We start from the raw sequence: 13522 nt of genomic DNA, 5'->3' as shown, positions 1-13522 counted from the left end.
TTTATAATGAGAACAAAGAGCAACTATATAAAGCCCTTGTTTTCAATTCAAGATCATTTCATCAATGATCTATATAAACTTGGTTTCAAACTTCTTTTTGTGCAAGTCAGGTTTGTAGAAAAGTCGGTTTCCATCCTCATGTCATTCTAATCCTGACCTTCATGAAGTAACTCTTTAAACTGGAGCTCTAATTAGTATCACTGTTACATGTAAATCTGTCTTACATATATTTTGTGAAAAGACAGAAAATGTTCACTTTGGTTATGCTCTCAAATGCCATTCAGCAATGACAGAAATCACTGATGAAATTAATAAGTCAAAATAAAGTTTGCTGAAATAAAACCTAGTGATAAAGCTTTTTTAAAAAATGTACATTAATGGAATAGATATAACTTGCTCATTCCAGAGGATGCTGTAAAGTGAATTAGTGGGAATGTCTACTATTTTAGAAGTTCCTTGGTAATTTCCTTGAAATTCAAAAAGTCCTTTGACAGGATCCCCCCCCCATAAGATTGTGCTTGTTACCTCCTTGAAAAGACTTGATCATCATGAGATAACCCCGTATTTGAAGAAAAATAAACAGGTTGAGTGAGTCTGGTTCTATTTAATAACACGTCAGGGGAGAGGGGAGAGGAAAGATGATTATCCAAAGAGTTTTAGGGAAGTCAAGCCCAAACGTAGCAAATGTTTTGTTCTGTATTGATTTTCAAATCTTCAACTAAATTAGGAACTTACTTCACTTTCTTGGCTCCTAAGTATTAAGGAACTTGGTTTTACAGGTTTTCTGCCCTCTACAGACCTTTATGAAAATTCCCCCTTATAGGAAATTAGAACCATTTCCCTCCTTTTCCTGAAACTTCATACAATGAAGTAAAGTTCTGTAGACAATACTTTATCTCATTATGCCTCTGTTCCCTTGTCTTCAACAACAGAAAGGGACTTCTAAGATCAAGATCTTTTTGAGCTTTAGATATCTGATTTTCTTCTCTGACTGGCCCTCACCCCGCTCTGCAGGTTCAAAGGCCCTTATATCCAGTTTGCAAGAATTTGACAGCAAGCCTGACTTGAACATGAATTGTTGGCATTACCTTTCTAAAATCTAAATCCCCAAACACATCCAGCCCCAAGGATTTCAGATGCAGGATTGTGGCCCTGCATAGAGTTTATACTTGCATAATATTACTAACCAGTATACCTGTGTACAATGCATTTCCCAGGTATGCTTTCTCCCTTAATTCTGTAGCAACTCAGAAGTAGACTGCTGCTGGCAGAACTAAGGCTGAAGTTACAGGACAAGTCCTGCCTCTTGAGTTCTAACTTCTCCACAAGGTTATACTCTGTATAATTATAATCCATGAACAAATTAGTGTGAGTCCCGACTATGTGCTTAGCAGTCAAAGTCCAAAGTCAAATAAGATAGTTCTTGCACTCAAGGAACTTTGAGAGAAAAATTGGTGTCATAAGAGGCAAAGTACTCTAGGAGTTAGAAGAGGAGTAAGTTACTTTCTACCTGGAAAGAGCAGAAGTGAAGGTTCTATGCAGAATGTGACAAGTGAGCTCAGGTTTGGGTAAGACTTATATGTGCATACAAATGGAAGATGGGCACTGGCGGTGCTCCCCCTCAACCTCAGTCCCCATTATGCTGTTTTTACTTCTGTATTGTTGGACTCCATACACTTTCCTCCTCCTCATACTGTTTCTACCCTCGTCTAAACAACCAGCATCCATTGCCTGGACAACTGCAATATCCTTAATCTTCCCACCCCAGTGCTGCACCACTAAGGTATTACTGCAGACAGCGTGATCTTTGCCAAGCATGATCATGTTGTTTTCCTGGTAAAAAGTCTTTCTATGACTTCCCATTGCCTTTGAATTAAATCTAAACTTTAAATTTGATTTATAACACTCCACAATTTGACCCTTGCTGCGTATAAGTTTCAATTTCGATGCCACATTTCCTGGTAAGTTTTTTGGAAAGTCTCCCAGACCTCTGTTTATATTAGTTGAGGTCTGTTTCTACATCATAACGTTAAACTTACTGTAATCACTCACAATTGGATTTAAATTCCTTTAGGAGGCTGTGTTTTTTCCAGCCCCTTCTAGCACCTGTTGCCATATACCCTACCTATTCAGTTCCTTTATGTTACCTCTCATTGATGAAGACATTTGAGTTTGCCACCCCTGGCGTAGTGCTTTCAGAGAAAAGCTGAGTAGTCTGGTTTGATGTGTGAAAGAGGAGTACAGGATAATACTGTAAAGGAGATTAGTGGGAGTCAGTTTACAGAAGGCCTTTGATGCTAAGACCTAAGTAGTGTTCGATTTTAATATGGTAGGCAGTCCTGTTGGTAAATAATTTAGCAAGTACCTATTATGTATCAGGCGCTATCCTAGCTACTAGGGATATAGCAGTAAACAGAACAGAATGGCAGCCTTCTTGGAGTCTACAAACTAAAGGAGATGGGGAGTCGGAAGGGGCAGACTTGTGGGAAAATACATAGTTATGTTAGTGATAAATGCTATGGAGAGAAAGCAGGGAAGGTGACAAGGAGTAGTTTGGAGTCAATAGAGTTTAGTTTTATATAGGATAGAGGAGGCCTTCTAAGAAGGTGACCTTTAAACAAAGCTCTGAAAGAGGAAGGTAGTGATCCATGCAGATAATGGGGGAAGCATGTTTTAAGCAGAAGGAACAAGAGATGTAAATGTCCCGAGGCAGGAATATGTCTGATGTGTTAAAGAACAGCAAGGAGACCAGTGCGGCTGGAGCAGTGAGTGAGGGATGGGCAGCTGTAGGAGATGAGGTCAGAAAGTTAACAGGCAGCCTGTTAGGATTTTATAGATCATTCTAACAACATGGATTTTTTTTTTTTTTTTTTTTTTTAACCATGAGATGGGCATCCCATTGTAGGATTTTGAGCAGAGGAATGGTGTGCTCTGAGTTACTAACATTTTGAGTTTATTCTGGTTGCTTTGTTGAGAATAAGTTCTAGAGTGTCAGGAAAAACAGACTTTTAATCCAAATAAAAGGTGACCGTGGCTGGAAGTATGGTAGTATTAGAGGTGGTGAGAAATGAGATTTTGAGTATGTCATAAAGATACAGGCCACACGATTTGTAGATAGGCACATGTTTCTTTGAAAGCATCACAGAAGTCTATATGTATGAGGGAGATTTCATCAGGAAATGACAAATACTATGTAGATCCCTACTTTATTTGGGCTGCATATCTATGTTTTACAAAAATAAAACTAGGACAGTGTAAATGACATATACCTTTGAAAATCTAATAAAAATTATGGACTTGCTCCCCAGAAAACTTAGGTACTCCTGACTTCAATTTACTTGGGTTCCATCAAATTTAACCCACAAGGCTTCTAAAGTCCTGGTTTGTAAGACCATGTACAGGTTTCTAGAAACCTAGAAACATCCAGGAGGGAGGTTAGTACACAAAGCGTATGCTGTCAAGTCCTTTACACTGAGCTATAAATTTGGTTCTAAGCTCTCTTGTTGGCTAGCACAAAGACAGAAACATGATAGTTTTCTGTGAAATGTAGTTTGCCATGTCTGTAAGACACACAGATGCTTAGCAGATACTTGTTAAGCATCTCCCTGTATGTCAGGCGTTTTCCAGGTGTCAGAAACTCTGGCATCAGCAAAGCCCTGTCCTGAAAGAGCTTACTTTCTAGTGGAGACAGACCACTATCTTACAAACAGCATTTGTGCATGTGGTAACTGAACTGATTCTTAGCGTGCTATTATACATCGGTCACTGTTCTAGATTCTTGAGGCACAGTAGTAAATAGGTGATGTCTCGAGCCTCTTGGACATTTGCTCTAGTGAGATCTATATAGTATATAATTTTTTTTAAGGATTCATAATTGTCAGGTAAAGTTCTCAGTAGTGGGACCAGAGACAAGTACTTCCGAGGGTCATCATAATACGGTGGTTTTCGATCTTTAGTGCACATTAAAGTCACCTGAAGGATTTATTAAAACACAAGTTGCTGGGTAGCAGCCCCAGTATTTCCGATTCAGCAGGTCCAGGATGGGGCCTGATAATTGACATTTTTAACAAGTTCCCAAATGATGCTAATGCTGCTGATCTGGGGACCATGCTTTGGGAACCACTAGTATAATAAAAGGGACATTGCAGCATTATCCTTACTGTAATTGCAACAGAATTCCTACAGAGTTGTTTGCTCTGGAGCGCAGTAAGTAAAAATTCTGTGGACGGCCCAAAAGATGTGTAAAGCTCACTGTAGGCCATCTTGTATCCAGTAGAGGAGTTCCAGTTTGTTCCCTCAAACTCTTCTATGACAATTTGAGGTTATAGTTCTTGCCATACAGCCTACCATTCATCTGTCCTGGGTTGCTGGCTTCAGGGGGCGTTACCTTGTATCCTTGTATCCTTACTTGTAATTCACCCTTAATCCACCGCACCCCTCCCCCCCACAGAGAGACCAGTGTTGGAAACTTTTCTTTTTTTTTTTACTTTGTGCAAATAATATGTTAAATGTGAAACATTTTTATTTCAGAACTGTTCGCCAGGTGGCACAGGAGCAGTTCTTTTTAATGTGCACCAGATGTTGCATGGGACACAGGCCTCTACTTTTCTTCATTACTCTGCTCTTTACCGTGTTGGGGGTGAGACATTTTTAAATATGCTTCTCATTGTGATTAATTCTTTAAACAGGCATTCAGGAATTTATGGTTTTAGCTTATATTCAAGTTATAACAGCCTATATTTATTAAATATTCATAACTTCCCATATTATTTTAGTCCTTTACTCTAGTTAACTCTAGGTTTTTAAAAAGTGGCTTCTGAGCATGGACATGTGAATTCACGTTATTCTACCATTGTTTTCAGAGCACAGCCAGAGAGAGAGCTAAGCATTCAGGCGACTACTTCACCCTCTTAAGACACCTTCTTAATTACGCTTACAATAGTAATATTAACATACCCAATGCTGAAGTTCTTCTCAATAATGAAATTGATTGGCTTAAAAGAATTAGGGTAAGTTACCTTTAATACTGTGTTTATTGTATCGATAAATAGTGTTTTATTGATAGTTTGTTGGTTAAGTGAAAAACACCAAAGAGTAATAAAAAGGACCAAAGAATATACTCTGTGATGGTGGTTCTTGGTAACTCATGATTCACAGAATGAATGCATAGCTAGTTTTGTAAAATGCTTTGTTTTACTTGAAACTTGAAATACTGATTTCAGCCTCTTCGATTTTATAATCTTGGGCCTTTTTGTAAATTTTCATCTTCTAAAATGTTTGAATTGTTCTCATCAAAACTCTGTGTGTATAGACTAGCACTTAACTCCTGATGTTAACACCGGATACTCTAAGAATTGTATGAGAATTTATTTCTGAAGAGATTCGTAGCATTTATAGCCCTCAGAAAGTTCTGAAGAGAACTTCATCCTGCTTAGAAGGGAAAGCTTTGGCAAGAAACAGACTCTTTAACTATAGAGAACAAACAGATGGTTACCAGAGGGGAGGTGGGGAGAGATGGGGGGGGTGGTGATGGGGATTAAGGAGGGCACTTGTCATGATGAGCACTGCGTGATGTGTGGAAGTGTTGAATCACTGTATTGTACACATGAAACTAATATTACACTATATGTTAACTACACTGAATGATTTTAAAAAATAAAGTTTTAGAAAAGAATGGAAAGGTTTGGGGGAATTACCTCATGTGTGTCTAGTTCTCGAATTGTGGCTCCTCTCTCCCTCCCTACCTCCCTTCTATAAGTTAGGCATTTGTTATTTTTTCTTTGGCAGGATGATGTTAAAAGAACAGGTGAAACCGGTGTGGAAGAGACGATCTTAGAAGGCCACCTTGGGGTAACAAAAGAGTTACTGGCCTTTCAAACCCCTGAGAAAAAGTATCATATTGGTTGTGAAAAAGGAGGTGCTAATCTCATTAAAGTAAGTTTTGTCCGAAACTAGATACTGTGACCTCCTAAATGTTTGTTACCAAATCTGTCTGGTTGGTTTATAATATCATGTCTTTGGTGTATTATCTTGACCTTTTCTGCCTTCTGCTTTTTAAGAATCTTTATAGAGGTTACAGTAATTGTTTAAATACAGTTTCTAAATTTTGTATGTAAATAAAAGTACTGTGTATTTAATATAGTAAATACACACTATTGAATTTTTTTATTTAGAAAATCTGAATTTTTCACTTCATCGGTCTACTTAAAACACGACAGACCTGTTTGTGAGACTGCATCTTGTTTATCCTATTTCTTTAGTGACTTTCTTCACATGTGTGGTAACTCAAGGAAGCAAAAAGTATCATTTTAGTACATATTTTTATTCAAAATTAGTTCTGGTATACATATGATTAAAGGAGTAAACATGGGGCACCTGGGTGGCTCAGTCAGCTAAGTGTCTGCCTTAGGCTCAGGTCATGATCTCAGGGTCCTGCTCAGTGGGGAGTCTGTTTCTCCTTCCTCTGCCCCTTCTCCCCTCCTCCCCGCTTGTGCGTGTGCATGCTCTCTCTCTCTCTGCTCTCAAATAAATAAATAAATAAGAACTTCTAAAAAAATAAAGGAATAAACTTATTTAAAATGTTAAGTGCTACAGTCAACTTGCTGTTGATAATCAGAGAAATTTGGTATATTTGTTACAGTAAATAGTGTTTAGAAGTGGGATCCTTTTATTAGAAAATCAAGTACATTTTCTCAGATGTAATGATATCTTTACTTCTGACAAGTAATTTAACATTATTTCCTTCTAAGAGACATTTCTTTCCTTAAAAAAAGATAAATGTATACAACACACACACACACAACTTGGTGTGTCATACTTATAAATGTTACAGAAATATAACTAACATACATATGTAATTGCTAATATGTAATCCTTTTTTCTTCTCTTGTAGGAATTAATTGATGATTTCATCTTCCCTGCATCCAATGTTTACCTGCAATATATGAGAAACGGAGAGCTGCCTGCTGAACAGGCAATTCCAGTCTGTAGCTCCCCAGCTACCATTAACGCTGGTTTTGAGTTACTTGTAGCATTAGCTGTTGGCTGTGTGAGGAATCTCAAACAGATAGTAGATTCTTTGACTGAAATGTATTATATTGGCACAGCAATAACTAGTAAGTATACTAAAATACAGTGTTGTGATGACAGATAATTCTCTAATTTGTTCAAATTCTATTTTCCTAAAAATTTCTTTTTGGTAAACCTCTTCAGTTCATGTTTTTCTTTCAGCAACTACCTTAACATTTGTAGGAAATGGATGTGTAATTTAACACCATTACAAGCAAAGAGCCTTGATGTAGAAAATTTTTCAAGTGTTTGTTAAATGTCTTCCTGTAAGGGGTTTGAGTATTTAGCAAATTAATTTCATCTCAGTCAAACCTGGAATAAAACCCAAACTACGGAATAATAAGTAGTCAAAAGAAATGCCAGAGTTTAAATTTAAAACTCGAGTTGCATGCCTTGGAAAACCTTTTCAGGCTCTTATTCAAAAGCTCTTTTTTAATATTATTTTCATATGAGCTCAAAGAAAATCTGGTTTTTAAAGATTAGAATATGAGAAGATAACATTCTAGTGCATTTTATGTCCTCAGTTACTGCTCACATGAAGCCCTTGAGATAGACTGTAGACCAGATCATACAGATCTGGAACTGAAGCTCCAAAAGGATGGGGGCAATATCAAATGACTGGAAAAGCAGAAATAAGAAATCAGACAAATAATTTAAGAGAAAACCAGTGTTTATCTACAAAGTTTAAGGATGTAATTGTTAAATATTTAAAAACATGTGAAATTATTTTTTGGTATGTTGTATTTCAGAATATAAGGACATTTTTAATAACATTTTAGGAGATTCTGATTAAACTGCTTAAAAGGTTAGACCTAGCTATTTATTTACCAAATCTATATGTAGTAAGGTGGGGGTTTTGTTTTGTTTTAACCTAAAGAAGAGTCTTTTGTTTGTTCAGGGTTCTTGGTTGGTTTTTCAACAAATCCACACATTTATTCATTTACTTTTTCTTTTTTAAGATTTTATTTATTTATTTGACAGAGAAAGAGACAGAAAGGGAACATAAGCAGAGGGAGAGGGAGAGGAAGAAGCAGGCTTCCTGCTGAGCAGGGAGCCCGATGCGGGGCTCGATCCCAGGACCCTGGGATCATGATCTGAGCTGAAGGCAGACGCTTAACCTGACTGAGCCACCCAGGCGCCCCTATTCATTTACTTTTCAATAAGCTTATCCCCTCGAGGGGTACGATATCACACAGATTCTGTGTCCAGTGGCCTTAGCAGGAAGCTTGCTTTGGAATTTGGCACGAACTATGCCACTGCTTCCATGGGCATGGGTAACCTTTCCCCATATTCACCCAGTTTTGTTCAGTTTGCTACTGGGAGTCACTGTGTTGTCCTTTGCTTTGTACATGGGAGCACATCTCTTGCCCAGATAAAATTGTTCCAGCTCAGGCGATCATCACCTTCAACTTTAAGATGAGTTGTGTTCTCACTCTGGTTTTGGAGGACCCCACTACTAGCCAGCAAAAAGTGGCCTTGGACACAGCCCTCCAGATACATTTGCTGTTTCACAAGTCGTGTTCCAGGTATCCCTTCACAGGCTCGAAGATGGCAGAAACAGGAAGGCTGCTTGTTTTTTAAGTAGTACATTTACGTGGTAAAAGTTTGAACTACCAAAGAAGCTACATACTAAAAAGTACGTTTCCTGCCCATTTTAGTCCCAGCTCCCATTGGATAGCTGTAACCATTATCATCAGTTTGTGTCTTTCCTTCGAGCATTACTGTATGGAAAATCCACATACAAAATCTTTTTGGTTTAGTTGTTTTTGTTTTTAACCATGGATTGGCATATTGTATACACAGTGTCTTCACTTTGTTTTCCCCTTAATATATCTGCAATTGTTCCCTATCGGCACATACATGTTTGCCTAATTCCATTTATTGGCTTATATACTTTTCAATTTAGTATACTATATTTAACCTGTCCTTTATACGCTGTTTACAGGTTTATACTAAGTAGAGGGAGACATACGGTGATTTACAATTCTCCCAGAACTTTCAAATCCACTATTTCATTAGCCCCTCAAAATAACATTGCAGTTATAGGCAAAGCAACTATTACTCTTAATACATTTATTACAACAAAGGAAACAGAAGCTTACCTGAAGGTGAAAGAATTGGTAAACAACAGAACCTGGATATGAACCCCAGGTGGTCCTAGGATGCTTTAAAACCAAACAAGCTCTATGATACGTTGGTGTATTTATATTAACATTATATGTCAGAATGAATCTGAAAACACTTTAAAAAAAACATACAAAAGTAGAAAAAAATTAGGACTAAACAGTAAAACTAAAAGTAAAATGAGCACATAGAGCCTGGTTGGCTTAGTGGGTTAAGCGCCTGCCTTCAGCTCAGGTCATGATCCCAGAGTCCTGGGATTGAGCCCCCCATCAGGCTCCCTGCTCAGTGGGGAGCCCGCTTCTCCCTCTCCCTCCGTCGTTCTCCCCCCCCCGCCCCGCTTGTGCTCGCTCTCTAATAAAATGTTTAAAAATTTAAAAAGTGAGCACATAGAAATTAGCGTTATACCATCTCAGGAGATTGCTTCTGACATTTCTGTAGAAGCAACACCAGGTAAGACACGGGTTTTCAAATGGTGGGATAAGAACCCCTATAGTGCAAGTTGCTGCATCCCTTCAGTTTGTTGAGGGGGAAACACACTCAGTGTACTGCTTCAGCTGGCTGGAAAAGTAGTGGAATTGTTGGTAATGTTAATTTATCAGCTTAATAGAGCTAAAAGTGTACAAAATGGTTGTGTTCGTGCTACAAGAATCTTTTCCCTTGTCTCAGCTTGTGAAGCACTTACAGAGTGGGAATATCTGCCACCTGTTGGACCCCGCCCACCTAAAGGATTTGTGGGGCTGAAAAATGCTGGTGCTACTTGTTACATGAATTCTGTGATTCAGCAACTCTACATGATTCCCTCCATCAGGAACGGTATTCTTGCAATTGAAGGCACAGGTAGTGATGTAGATGATGATATGTCTGGGGATGAGAAGCAGGACAATGAGGTAAATTTTTTTTAGCATTTCTGTTTTCTGTTTGAAATTCTGCTACCAGATACTGTCATTCTCTCTTACAAAATGTTGTACTTTCATTGGACTTGTTGATGTATATTTGAAAATAAAGCTAGAGTCTCCCAGCATGGACTGCTATGTCTTGACATAATCTAGTGCTCACTAGCTACCAGACTTTATACTATAGTTAATTTTCATGGTGGTTTATATGTTTTTAAAGCAGCAGTTCACATACTCCATTTTTTGTGTGAAATGTTTAATATAATTTGGAGTTTGCATAATGATAAGGATCTTCCATTTATATAACAATTTAAATTATATTTTCACTTTTCTACTGATATTTTTAAATTTATCTCCATTAATTTATGCTAAGTTGTATACTATGCCAGTTTCATTATCTGTGTTTACTTTTAGGTTACTTTTACATTTGCCCCAGATCATAGCTCTTCTTGCTTAAGCAACAAACTTCTCTCTACTTCAGATATCACGTAGTCTTGTGACAAAATTTAGGCTCCCTACCAAGTATCCACTGCACAATAAAGCTATGGGAAAGTTTGGTTGTAGGTGGTGGATCAGATTTGACATAACTATGGTATAGCTCTTTAAAGAAGAGAATATTACAAGACTTAGCTGTGGTCATGTTTATATCCATCCTGTATTTCTTTGTTTTTATTTTATCTTTTCCTGTTCATGTTGTTGGTGAGAACTGCAGGGAGTAGCCAGAATGTGTTCTAATTGTAAATATCTTCAGTGGTTCTTTCCTCCTTGCCCCTCTTCAGTCACCACAGCTATTTGCTCTGAGGTAGCTTAATACTTAACATGGCTTCTGAAACATACTTGTCCCAGTTCTTTCCCAGATCTACTGAACCGCACCATCCCAAGGGTTAGGGTCTGAGCATTGTTTAATTTTTTAAAAAGCTTCATAGTGGGGATACTTTACACCTATACCCGATTAAGAACCACTGCTCCGAGTGGAAATTGAAACTGAAATTCTGGTTCTTTAGCCCATCGCATCTCTGGGATGTTGAGGGTAAGCACAGGGAGAGAGAGCCAATTACATTGGCAAGAAGTAAACAAGGCAGACAAAATATGATACAATTTCAAATAAGATGTCCCACGTTTGCTCTCAATGGTACCTTCTGCTCTGTGTTGTCTCAGCACGCCACTGCACTTGTGGGGTTTTTTTTGGTTCTTTGCCTTTGGCCTTTGTTCTTGTTTCCATCCCTGGACAGAGAGTTTCTCATGGACAGGGACTGGATATTCTGTTTCTGTATCAAAGGTCCCTGGTACCACAATTCTCTTTCCATCTCTATGAATTTGACTATTCTAGGTACCTCATATAAGTGGAATCATACCATTTTTGTCTTTTTCTGACTGGCTTATTTCACTCAACGTAATGTTCTCAAGGTTTGGCCATGTTGTAGCATGTGTCCAGATTTTCTTCCTTTTTAAGGCTGAATAATATTCCACCGTGTGGACAGACCACGTTTTGTTTATTTATCCATCAGTGGATGCTTGGGTTGCTTCCACCCTTTGGCGATTGTAAATAGTACTCTCATGAACGTGGGTGTACAAATCTCTCTTCAGGACCTTTCTTTCACTTCTGGGCATATATCCAGAAATGGAATTGCTGGACCATGTAATTCTTTAAGGGGGCTGGTCCACAGTGGCTGTACCGTTTAACATTTCTCCCAACAGTGCACAAGGGTTCCAGTTTTCATTTTCATGAGGTCCAGTATGTCTCATTTTTCTTTCATTAGCTGTGCCTTTGCTGTCCTAGCCAATAAATTACCACCTAATCAAATGTTGTGACATTTTTACCCTATGTTTTCTTTTAAGAATTTCTTAATTTTAGCTCTTGCTTTCAGGTCTTTGATCTGTATTGAGTTAATTTTTGTATGTGGTGTTAGAGAGGAGTACAACTTTATTCTTTTGCATAAGGATATCTAGTTTTTCCAGCATCATTTTTTGAGGAGTACTACTCTTAATATGCATATTTCATTCACAGTTCTGAGCACCTCATAATCCTCCCCATAGCCACACATCCCCATGAGGAAACCGAAGCTTAGAAACGTGAAGTAGGGACACCTGGGTGGCTCAGTCGGCTCTGAGGTAGTTTAATACTTAATGGATTCTGAAACCTTAAAAAGGTTAAGCATCTGCCTTCAGTTCAGGTCGTGATCCCAAGGTCCTGGGATTGAGTCCCGCATCGGGCTCCTTGCTCAGCGAGGAGCCTGCTTCCCCTGCTTGTGCGTGCATTCTCTCTCTCTCTCTCTCTCTCTCAGTAACACTATCGATCAATCAATCTTTTAAAAAAAGAAGCAGCGTGAGGTAGCTGACCTGCTCAGAGTTAGCCAGCTTCTCAGTGGCAGCGCCTACACTGGGGTCCAGTTCCGTCTGTGTTAAACAGCACACTCTACTCTGCTACGTTGCCTTTATTATCTACCTTTCCAATATACAGTCAGGGTTATTCCTTTATGACAACTCTTCTGTGAAATGGTGGAGATAAACACTTACATTGTAAATTAAAATTTATAAATTGGAAGTTAAGTGCTTTGAAAAGAAGAAACAGAAATACAAATGATTAATCATTTGTTCACTAACTGGTGCTTGTCTCAACATACTTTAAAGTTGGATTAATGTATTCATATTTTTTCTTTTCTAGAGCAATGTTGATCCCAGAGATGATGTATTTGGATATCCTCAACAATTTGAAGATAAACCAGCATTAAGTAAAACAGAAGATAGGAAAGAGTATAATATTGGTGTTCTAAGGCACCTTCAAGTCATCTTTGGTCATTTAGCTGCTTCTCGACTGCAATACTATGTGCCCAGAGGATTTTGGAAACAGTTCAGGTAAACTGTAGACAGTAATAGGGATACTGCTTAAACCTTTATGAACATCTCTGTACACTAACATTAAACTTGTAAAATACATGTTGGAGGGTATCTTTATGTTTAATATTTAAGCAGTAGTACCGTTGACCCTGAAGAACATTTGAATTACATGGGTCCACTTATACACGGAATTTTTTTCCCCCTGATGAATACAGTAAAGTACTTTAAATGTATTTTTCTTTTCCCTGTGGTTTCTTAATAACATTTCCTTTTCCCCAGCTTACTGTATTGTGCGAATACAGTATATAATACATAAAACATACATGTGGTAATCGCTTTTTTATGTTATAGATAAGACTTCCAGTCAACAGTAGGCTCTTAGTAGTAAAGTTTTGGGGAGTCAAAAGTTATAGGCAGAGTTTCTACCACAGGGGTTAGCTATAATAAACTTTACTTCTTAGTGTTTTTCTCTTATTGTCTTCAAAATCAGGTAGAAAGTGTCATAGTTTGGAGAGGCAGCATACTTCAGTCTCTTAAGATGTTAATAATTTTTTATTTTGAGGGCACCTGGGTGGCTCAGTCAGTTAAGCGTCTGCCTT

The 13522-nt window shown here is 38.1% G+C and overlaps 1 protein-coding gene across 5 annotated transcripts in view; it reads left to right on the top strand.

The window, feature by feature from the left end:
• USP9X (ubiquitin specific peptidase 9 X-linked) overlaps window positions 1-13522 on the top strand; it is a 156911-nt gene that overhangs the window by 115650 nt on the left and 27739 nt on the right. For all 5 annotated transcript variants that reach the window (XM_028113337.2, XM_028113338.2, XM_028113336.2 and 2 more), the window contains exons 27-32: window positions 4531-4639; window positions 4863-5009; window positions 5788-5934; window positions 6893-7115; window positions 9859-10079; window positions 12751-12941. In XM_028113337.2, the coding sequence (XP_027969138.1) occupies window positions 4531-4639; window positions 4863-5009; window positions 5788-5934; window positions 6893-7115; window positions 9859-10079; window positions 12751-12941 (1038 nt within the window). The remainder of the gene's footprint in view (window positions 1-4530; window positions 4640-4862; window positions 5010-5787; window positions 5935-6892; window positions 7116-9858; window positions 10080-12750; window positions 12942-13522) is intronic.

Source organism: Eumetopias jubatus, unplaced genomic scaffold, assembly GCF_037043125.1.
Source record: "Eumetopias jubatus isolate StellerSeaLion01/CBP00866 unplaced genomic scaffold, mEumJub1_p1.0 scaffold_11, whole genome shotgun sequence".
Lineage (NCBI taxonomy): Eukaryota > Metazoa > Chordata > Mammalia > Carnivora > Otariidae > Eumetopias > Eumetopias jubatus.
Note: the sequence above shows the minus strand (reverse complement) of the source record. Positions and strands in the feature narration are given on the sequence as shown.